Source organism: Rhinopithecus bieti, unplaced genomic scaffold (assembly GCF_001698545.2).
Source record: "Rhinopithecus bieti isolate Rb0 unplaced genomic scaffold, ASM169854v2 scaffold_35406, whole genome shotgun sequence".
Taxonomy (NCBI): domain Eukaryota; kingdom Metazoa; phylum Chordata; class Mammalia; order Primates; family Cercopithecidae; genus Rhinopithecus; species Rhinopithecus bieti.
In genome coordinates this window covers 13,092-23,676 of record NW_016814834.1, presented here as the reverse complement: position 1 = coordinate 23,676, position 10,585 = coordinate 13,092, and the positions used below count along the sequence as shown (strand labels likewise).

The 10,585-nt window shown below is 42.0% G+C and overlaps 3 protein-coding genes across 3 annotated transcripts; 1 reads left to right on the top strand and 2 right to left on the bottom strand.

The window, feature by feature from the left end:
- Positions 1 to 1,380: 1,380 nt before the first annotated feature.
- On the bottom strand, positions 1,381 to 2,254 carry LOC108515491 (CAAX box protein 1-like). Its single transcript, XM_017852408.1, is given in 2 exon segments — positions 1,381 to 2,093; positions 2,096 to 2,254. Coding segments are annotated over 2 exon segments (690 nt in total). The 5' UTR covers positions 2,231 to 2,254; the 3' UTR covers positions 1,381 to 1,538.
- On the bottom strand, positions 1,381 to 2,580 carry LOC108515492 (protein FAM127A-like). Its single transcript, XM_017852409.1, is given in 2 exon segments — positions 1,381 to 2,285; positions 2,288 to 2,580. Coding segments are annotated over 2 exon segments (339 nt in total). The 5' UTR covers positions 2,547 to 2,580; the 3' UTR covers positions 1,381 to 2,205.
- Positions 2,581 to 9,195: 6,615 nt separating this feature from the next.
- Positions 9,196 to 10,579, top strand: LOC108515490 (protein FAM127C-like). The gene has a single exon (XM_017852407.1). The coding sequence runs from the start codon at positions 10,112 to 10,114 to the stop codon at positions 10,451 to 10,453; it is 342 nt and encodes a 113-aa protein (XP_017707896.1). The 5' UTR covers positions 9,196 to 10,111; the 3' UTR covers positions 10,454 to 10,579.
- Positions 10,580 to 10,585: the final 6 nt, after the last annotated feature.

Sequence of the window (10,585 nt, the reverse complement as noted above, 5' to 3'; positions counted from 1 at the left end):
GATTAGCCCAGTTTCGGTTGTTTTAAGAGCCCTGTAAATCATAAAACTTTATTTTATTAGGCAATTTGAATTGCATCTCTGATTTCAAAAAGATTTTGACCTATTATATGCCAAACTACAAATTAATAATGTTTCCACTACTTCTGGGAATACAAATATTATCACATGCATAATACAGATAATAATGTACCTCCACCTCCACATACAGCCCTATGAATCACTGCTGAGTGGCAAAATTTCACCTATTTAAATGAAGAGAGAGAAGCAATAAAGTAAACAACAACAACAAAAAACCCTTGTGATCTATTCCTCATTCGTATGCTCTGGAAAAATAACACATATTAGAAATGGGACAGAGAAGCCAGGCATAGTAGCTCATGCCTGTAATCGCAGCACTTTGGGAGGCCAAGGCTGGGGTATCATGAAGCCAGAAGACTGAGACCATCCTGGCCAACATGGTGAAACCCTGTCTCTACTAAAAATACAAAAATTAGCCAGGTGTGGTGGCACATGCCTGTAGTCCCAGCTACTCGGGAGGCTGAGGCAGAAGAATTGCTTGAACCCAGGAGGCAGAGGTTGCAGTGAGGCAGTGAGCTGAGATCATGCCATGGCACTCCAGCCTGGGAGACAAAGCAAGACTCCATCTCAACAACAACAGCAACAACAAAAAAGGCAGAGAGTTGTTGACTGAGTGCTGCCCTACAAGCCCACCTTAGGATAATCTGCTTCTATTGGGATATTGAGCTTTTCCCAGAGATAGATGGGGTCGCAGAGGCATGTTAGCACAGTAGATTTCAAAGATTCGCATGCAGAGATATGTTGAAGAGAATTTTTTTTTCTGCCCATTAGGGAAGGTGGGAATTGTATTGTGTTTCAGGTCATTCATTAAACAAGTTTGTACCTAAATTAACTACAGTTCTGCATTCCTTTCTCCACTACCTACCCAATTAAAGCAATATAAATGTAAATGTTTTTTCTGAAGTATCTAAGCCATTTTGCTGGTTCCCTGATAATGCATTAAATAAAACTGTGAGAAGTGTTCACCAACAAATGTGTGAGATGCATGGCTTGTAATCATTTGGGGTATATGCTTTCAGACAGTTTTTTGGAAATGAGGGAAGAAAAAGCACCCTATCTGACTATTCCTTACCTTATCTTGGCCACATTCAGATGAAGGTTCATTTCCTAAGGGGCACAAAACTGACTTGTTTACAACATTAATCGTCTGGGATTGGTCACCGGTGGGATCTCCATTTGCAGGACACCACAGGACTCTGTGCCAACATCAGCCATAGCATGGCAGGACACATAGTTTTTGAACAGGATATGGATCCCATTTACAGAACCAGGGAGGGAAAAGTGCCATATTGACTGAGACCATTTCTTTTCAATAATGTCTGACATTTATTGAAAATAAGGAAAAGACTTTCTCCAGGTAGTGTATTAGAGCAGAGCAGAATGCAGGGGTTACTGTGTTGAACAAAAGGCACACATCAGAGAGACAGTTGCAAACTCAGAAAACTCAGTTATAGGCAAAACTAACTGGTCCACAAGAGAAAATGAGAGACTCGATTTGGCTGCCAGGCACACCTGGGTCTAGGCTGGAACACAAGAGGTTCTGGGGGTGGGGAGGAAATAGGTCTCGCTGAAGGTGACAGATCCCTTGGGGGGCGGCCAGCTGTCTGGATCACTGTCCAAGGACTGTGGCCAGCCCAGATACCTCCGAGGTGAGTCCAGATCACTAGGAGCAGCAGTCTGTCAGTGGGATGCGATGGATGGCGATGGCAGTGGCAGCGCAGGTCTGTGGGCAGAATGATGTAGTCGTCTGGCAGTCTGGTGGGGAGGAGGGGGCTTGGCAGCGGCGGCAGTGGGTGGTCTGTCCAGTGTGTAACAGGAGCCCAGCTTGCAGCTGGAGCGCAGGACAGCGTCCAAATGTGCATGGGAGGGGCCGGCTGGCTGGAAGGAGAGGGCGGCGGCTCGCTCCAGAGTGAGGCCCAGGGGCGGCAGCAGGAGCCTGGAGCGCTATTCCTGGAACAAAGGCAAGCACTACGCGGGAGGGGACAGGAGCGCAGGGGACATCGCGGCGGCTCGGCTCAAGGGGGAGGGAGGCGCGGAGGGAGGGCGCCGGTGGCGACCCTGGCGGCGGCCAGTAGCACAGCGGGACCTCCCCAGAGCACCCGCCCCCAGGCTCGAGGGTCTCCCGGCCTAGAAGTCCTCGTCCTCCTCCCATCCAAAGACCCGCTTCATCTCGGCCAGAAAGCCCCGGTAATCATTGAGGAGGGGCTCTCCTTCTTGATGTAGGGGATCACCCACTGCAGGGCGGGCCCCGTGAGGCGGGTGATGAGGAACGTCACCTTCAGGGCGTCGCTGGAGAATGTGTTCTCGTCCACGAACATGTAGGAGCCCGTCTGCACGATGAACTCCGGGAGCCGGTCGGTATCGCCATCAAACGTCTCGGGAAAGGGAATCGGGTTCCTCCAGCGACGCGTCGCAGGCCGGATCGGCAAGGCCAGGAGGGCCTTTATCAGCTGCACCCGACCGTCCATCGCTGCTCTTCGCTTCGCTGGACGTCAATGGGCTCCACCCGGCTCTGCAGAGGTCAGTACCGAGGCGTCGCCGGAAATGCGTGTCCACGAAGGCCCGCCCAAGCTAGGGTGGGCGGGGCCACGAGCGGGGCTCCAGCCCTCTCATGGACTCCGCCCACAAGGCCGGGTGTTCCCTAGTACGCAGGCGCGTCGTGGGGCACACACTTGCGAAGAAGGGCCTAAAGCCCTCAAGGAGGCAGGGTCGTATCGGAGAGGCTGGGCTGAGGGTTCCTAAGGTGGCGGGACGGGGAGCAGGGGAGGAACCAGGGAGACCTGGTGGTGTACGGGGCGCGGGGAGCTCGCTCCAAGGGTATGTTAGGGGCCCTACCTAGTTCTGGTAGTTGAGGAGTCCTCCCGCTGTACTGGTCCCCACCTCTCATCAGCCCTTGGGTATGCATTCAGGGAGCCTTGGCCCTGGACGCCACTAGTATGAGGTTCTGTGAACACATTTTCCTGCTCCTTCTTGCGTCTCTCAACCAGATTATTGGCTCCCTACTTTGCAACATTAATAGAGAAGCCCCACATATTAGCAAATATAATCCAGAGCAGCATATTCAAAGAGTAATGCACCACGCTTGAGGGATGGATACTCCATTCTCCATGATGTGATTATTAGGACCTAGTATTTGATAGCACAACAGGATGACTACAGTCAAAATAATTTAATTGTACATTTAAAAATAACTGAAAGAGTATAATTGGATTGTTTGTAGCACAAAGGATAAGCGCTTGAGGGGATGGATGCCCCATTTACCATTATGTGATTATTATGCATTGTATACCTATATTAAAGCATTTCACGTACCCCATAAATACATATACCTATTATGTACCCACAGAAATTAGAAAATAAATTTTTAAAAAGAATAATATGCCACAAGCAGTTAATGTAAGGAGAGTTAAATATTAAGAAATCTCTTAATTTGTTATAAAAGTTGCCCTCAGTTCTCTGCCATGTTGCCCTGTCTATAGGCAGTTCACAACACTACAGCTTGTTTCTTCATGGAACAAAGGGAGAATGTTTCTCCTTGAAAGATGGAGTCATGTATAAACTAACATAATCATGGGAGTTCATCACCTTTGCCACATTCTATTGGTTAGAAGCAAGCCATAGTCCCCACCTACACTGAAAGGTATGACCAGGATATTGGGATGTTGGGGGCCACTTTAGAATGTCTGCCATAGCATGCATATACAAATTTGGTGATCCATTCATTTGTTGGAAGATATTTGCCTTATTTACAGGTTTTGGAAATTACAAAGGAATCAGCTATAAGCATTTACGTACAGATTTTTGTGTGAGCACAGATTTTCATTTTCTAGAGCAAATTCCTAGAGCAAAGATTTGTGTCATATGGTTCCCATTAAAAACTCTCATCAAACTTAAAAGGGAACTCCTAAATCTGATGAAGAGCATCTACAAAAATCCTACGGCTGTCATACTCAAAGGTGAAAGCCTGAATGCTTTTCACTCTTAGATCAAGAACAAGACACATAGAGGGGAACAACACACACTGAGGCCTATCAGAGGGTTGAGGGTGGAAGGAGGCAGAGGATCAGGAAAAATAACTAACGGCTAATAAGCTTAATACCTGGGTGATGAAATAATCTGTACAACAAACTCCCACGACACAAGTTTACCTATGTTAACAACCTGCACTTGTACCCCTGAACTTGAAAGTTAAAAAAGACGAACAAAACAAGTACATATGCCCACTCTCGTCACTTTAGTGCAGTATTGTACTGGAGATTCTAGACAGTGCAGTGAGGGCAAAGAAAATAAGGAAAGGAAAAAGTAATAAAAGGCATCTAGATTGGACAGGGCAAAGGCAGACTTTTGTTATTCATACACACCAGGATCGTGCATATAGAAAACAGATTTTCTAAGATCAACAAAAAATACTAGAACTAAGAAGCGAGTTTAGCAAGGTTGCAGGACATAGGCGAATATACAAAAATCAATTGTATTCCTAGTAACAAACAAGAGAAATTTGAGCTAGAATTTTAAACACCATAAAAACATAAAAAATGTTAGGGTTAAATATGACAAAAGAGATGAGACTTGTACCCTGAACACTACAGAACATTCCTGACATATATTACAAAATATCTGAGTAATGCAGAGATATATTCATGGACTAGAAGATTTAATATTGTTAGTATATCAATCCTCCCAAAAAGTGATATATAGATTCAAAGTCCCAGCGAGTGTTTTAACATATAAAAAACAACTAATTGCTTCTAAAATTCGTAGGGAAATGCAAAAAAAAAAAAAAAGTATTAGCAAAAACAACTTTGAAATAGAAAAAAATAAGTTGGAGGACGATAATATTTGATTTCAAGATTTATAATAAAGCTACTGCAATTAAGACAATGTGATATTGTTATCAAAATAGACAAATACAGTCGTCCCTTAGTATTTACAAGGGATTGGTTCCAGGACCCCTGCAAATACCAAAATCTGAGGACGCTCAACTCCCTTATATAAAATGGTATAATATTTGCGTATAACCTATGTATATCCTCCCATATGCTTTAAATCATATCTAGATTACTTATAATACCTAATACAATACAAATTCTATGTAAATAGTTGTTACCTCATATTTTTAATTGTACTCTTTTTCTAATTTTACTTTTATTTCAATAGTTTCTGAGGTACTGGTGGTCTTTTGTTACATGGATAAGTTCTTTAGTGGTGATTTCTGAGGTTTTAGTGCACCTGTCACCCAAACAGTGTACACTGTACCCAATATGTAGTCTTTTATCCCTCACTCCCCTCCCATCCTTCCCCCCTGGATCACCAAAGTCCATTGTATCAATCTTATGCCTTTGCATCCTCATAGTTTAACTCGACTTCTAAGTGACAACATACAATATTCGGTTTTCCATTCTTGAGTTAACTTCACCTAGAATAATGGCCTCCAGCTCTATCCAAGTCGCTGAAAAAGACATTATTTCATTCCTTCTTATAGCTGAGTAGTAGTACATGTTGTATATATACCACATTGTCTTTATCCACTCACTGGTTGATAGGCACTTAGGTTGGTTCCATATCTTTGCAATTGTGAATTGTGCTGCTATAAACATGCATGTGCATGTGTCTTTTCACAGAGTGGCTTATTTTCTTTTCTTATTTCCCAGTAGTGGGATTGCTGGATTGAATGGTAGTTCTACTTTTCGTTCTTTAAGGAATCTCCATACTGTTTTCCACACTGGTTGTACTAATTTACATTCCCACCAGCAGTGTAAAAATGCTCCCTTTTCCCCACATCCATGCCAACATCCATTGTTTTTGGACTTTTAAATTATGGCCATTCTTGCAGGAGTAAGGCGGTATCTCACTGTGCTTTTAATTTGCAGTTCCCTGATAATTATGTTATCTTCTAGAATTAGTGATGTTAAGCATATTTTCATGTTTGCTGGCTGTTTGTGTATCTTCTTTTGAGAAATGTCTATTCATGTCATTTGCCCACTTTTTGATGGGATTTTTTTTTCTTGCTGATTTTTTCTTTTAGTTCCTTGTAGATTCTGGATATTAGTCCTTTGTTGAATGCATAGTTTGTTAATACTGTCTGCCTACTCTGCTGATTATTTCTTTTGCTGTGCAGCAGATTTTAGTTTAATTAGGTCCCGTTTATTTATTTTTATTTTTGTTGCATTTGCTTTCAGGGTCTTGGTCATGAATTATTTGCCTAAGCCAATGTCCAGAAGAGTTTTTATGATGTTATCTTCTAGAATTTTATCATTTCAGGTCTAAGGTTTAAGCCTTTGCTCCACCTTGTTGAATTTTTTTTATAGGGTGAAAGATAGGGATCCAGTTTCATTCTTCTACATGTGTCTTGACAGTTTTCCCAGTACCATTTATTGAATAGGATGTCCTTTCCCCAAATTATGTTTTTGTATGCTTTTTTAAAGATATGTTGGTTGTGTTTGGCTTTATTTCTGGGTTCTCCGTTCTGTTCCATTGGTCTACATGCCTATTTTTATACCAGTACCATGCTGTTTTGGTAACTATAGCCTTGTAGTATAACTTGAATTCAGCAACTGCAATGCCTCCAGATTTGTTCTTTTTGCTTTGTATGACTTTTGCTATGTGGGCGCTTTTTATTGGTTCCATATGAATTTTAAGATTGTTTTTTCTACTTCTGTGAAGAATGATGATGGTATTTTGATGGTAAATGCATTTAATTTGTAGATTGCTTTGGGCGGTATGGTCATTTTCACAATATTGATTCTTCCCATCCATGAGCATGGGGTGTGTTTCCATTTGTGTCATCTATGATTTCTCTCAGCAGTGTTTTGTAGTTCTCCTTATAAATATATTCCACCTCTTTCATTAAGTACATTCCTAAGTATTTTTATTGAAGTTGTTATAAAAGGGATTGAGTTCTTAATTTGATTCTCAGCTTGGTCATTATTGATGTATAGCAGCAAAAATCCTCAGTAAAATACTAGCTAACTGAATCCAACAGCATATCAAAAAGATAATATGTTACGATCAAGTGGGTTTCATACCAGGGATACAGAGATGGTTTAATATATGCAAATCAATAAATGTACTATATTTATTGGAAGTCAAACTATTGTTGTTCACCAGTGATATGATTCTATACCTAGAAAATCCTAAAGACTCATCCAAAAAGCTCCTAGATCTGATAAACGAATTCAGTATAGTCTCGGGATACAAAATCAATGTATACAAATTAATTTTTATTATTTTTTTCCAGAATATTTTGATCCGCCGTTGGTTGAATCTGCAGATGCAGAACCCATGGATATAGAGGGCCAACTGTAGATGAATAGAATTGGATATGCAATTCAGAAATAGACCCACACATATATGGACAGCTGATTTTTGTAAAGTTTTGTAAAGGCAATTCAGTGGAAAAGGGATAATCTTTTCAAAATGATGCAGGAAAAGTTGAATGTTCATTTACCAAAAAGATTAATTTGATCTATATCTCATACCACATGCAAAATTAACTCAAAAGGTTAATAGACCTAATGGTAAAACCTAAAATTATTAAGCTCCGAGAAGAAAACAGGAAAAAAAACCTTTTGGAACCTTGGATTAGACAAAGATTTCTTAGCTATCACGACAAAAGCACAATTCTCATAAGCAAAATTTGATAAATTGGACTTCATCATATTAAAAAGCATGTGCTCTTCAAAAGACAATGTTAACAGAATGAACAGAGAAGGCACAGGCTGCAAGAAAATATTTGTAAATGGCATATCTAGTGAAGATTTGAATACAGGATACATATAGAACTCTCAAAACAACAATGTAAATGTCAACAACCTGATTTAAAATGGAAAAAATATCTGAAGAGACATTTCACTAAAAAAGATAAATGTATGACAAATAAGCAACAAAAAAGATGTTCAGGGACACATGAATTTTATGTTTCTTAATAGTAGGAAGTAAAATCAGTCAAATGCATTTTCTGTGTCTATATGTGTTCTGTGTTCCCTAATTTATGCAGTTAGGGAACTGCAAATTAAAACCACAATCACACCTATTAGAATGGCTGAAGTAAAAAAGAAAACCAACAAATGAAGAACCCAGAACAAAACAAAATCTGATGATACTGAGCGTAGATGAGTTTGCAAAGCAACTTAATCTTTCATATATTGCCAGTGGGAATACAGAATGTTAGCAACTTGGGAAAACATATTTGGGAAACAAGTTTCTTTCATCCAATTTTACACACTATAATTCCTCCTCCACTGAGATGACCACCATTCTGAATTCTATAAGCATTTAGCTTTGCCTATTTTTAACACTGATATAAAGTGGAATCCTAAAGTATATACAAATTTTGTGCCTCACAACTTCTATTCAGTGTAACATCTGTAGCACTCCTTCATATTGCTGTGTGTACTAATGCAGAATTCCATTGTATGACTATGCCATAATTTATTTATCCATTTGCCTAATCTAGTAAAATATAAAAAGAATAATATGCCATGATTAAATGAAATTATCCCAGCAATGCAAGGTTGTTTTATGAATCAAAAATCAATTATAATTTACTGTACTAACTAAAAGGAACTGTAGCAGACAAAATGGCAATCCCCCAAAGATGTGTGTGTCCTAATTCCCAGAACCTGAAAATATAAAGCAAGAAGGAATTAAAGCTGCAGACAGAACTAAAGTTGCTAATCAGTTACACTGAAAATATGAAGATTATCATCGATTATCTAATCATATGAACTCTTAAAAGTGTAAGATGAAGGCAAAGAGGATTAGAAAGAAGCCACACGAGGAAAATTTGACACCCACTATTGCTGACTTTGAAGAGGAAGAAGGTGGCAATGAGCCAGTAAATATGGCGTCCTCTACAACCTGGGAATGCCCCTCATATTACAGAGCAAGAACACAGTACCTCAGTCCTACAACCACAAGGAACTGAATTCTGCCAATAGTCTAAATGAACGGGAAAGAACTTATTTCATAGAATCTCCAGAAAGGAACATAGCCTCCCAATACCATGACTTTGGTCTAGTATGACCCATATGGAACTTCTGACCTACAAAACAATGAGATGATAAATTTCTGTTGTTTTAAACCACTAGATTTGTGGTAATTCGTTAAGACAGCAACAAAAAGCTAACACAAAGAGAAAATCCATAGGACCACATCAATAGACACAGAAAATGCATTTGACTGATTTCATTTCCTACTATTAAGAAATAGATAAAATTCATGGAGGTTATCTTGTAACTTGGAGGAAACACCTATCACATTTAGCTGTACTGGTACGACACTTTTACTGAATGGCCTGTATGGATGTTTCAGAAATATGCATGCTACTCTGCTCATCAGGACTTACATAACCTAGTCAACCCAACTGCGTTGAAAGTATCTATGGCAAACAAGTGATCAAGGTACACATCATCAATAACAAAATATACTACATCATGAACACCTTGATTTGATAAACTAGCACACAAAATCTTTGCTGTAGTATACCTGGCAAAAATAACTCATTCTAATCATGAGAAAACATTAGAGGAAAGCAAATCTAGGGACATATAAAAAAATTGTTGACCAATAATTTTCAAAAGTGTCAAAGCCGAGGATTTGCAAAGGAACACGGAAGGGCAGATAGCATGGGACAAGGAATAGATATACCAGACTGACTACTCAGTTTTAAAGAATTTCTAGGCTTTGCTCTCCAAGCACAATGGGCTTAGACCTCACCAAAAAAATCTTCACTCCCCACCCACCTAGAAAGACTTCGCCCCACCCCTACGGTGCGACCCCGCCTCCTCGACCAGTTAAGCCAGTCACCACATTTCCCACCACCTGCTCCGCTGGGTGCCCCGGGACTCTCTGGCGCACTACTGACCTCAAGGCCTTCTGGGCAGAGCTTGCCAAAGCAGCTGGGCCCTCCCCATGGCTCCGCCCACATCCCGGCTCCTCCTCCCCCGACATGCACTTCCCGCGACGCCCAGGTGCATTCCCACCTCGAAGCCCAGAGCAGCTCAGCTAAGCTCAGCCAAGCGAGCGCGGCGCGATGGACGGTCGGGTGCAACTAATGAAGGCCCTCCTGGCCCGGCCCCTCCGGCCCGCGGCGCGTCGCTGGAGGAACCCGATTCCTTTTCCTGAGACGTTTGATGGCGATACCGACCGGCTCCCGGAGTTCATCGTGCAGACGGGCTCCTACATGTTCGTGGACGAGAACACGTTCTCCAACGACGCCTTGAAGGTGACGTTCCTCATCACCCGCCTCACGGGGCCCGCCCTGCAGTGGGTGATCCCCTACATCAAGAAGGACAGTCCCCTCCTCAGTGACTACCGGGGCTTCCTGGCCGAGATGAAGCGGGTCTTTGGATGGGAGGAGGACGAGGACTTCTAGGCCGGGAGACCCTCGAGTCTGGGGCGGGTGCTCTGGGGAGGGTCCGCTGTGCCAGTGGCCACCGCCAGGGTCTCCACAGGCGCCCTCCCTCCGCACCTCCCTCCCCCTCCGGCCGCCGCGATGTCCCCTGCC

Bases quoted from the DNA above. Each gene is read 5' to 3' on its own strand.
- LOC108515490 (XM_017852407.1), top strand. From the start codon at position 10,112: ATGGACGGTCGGGTGCAACTAATGAAGGCCCTCCTGGCCCGGCCCCTC.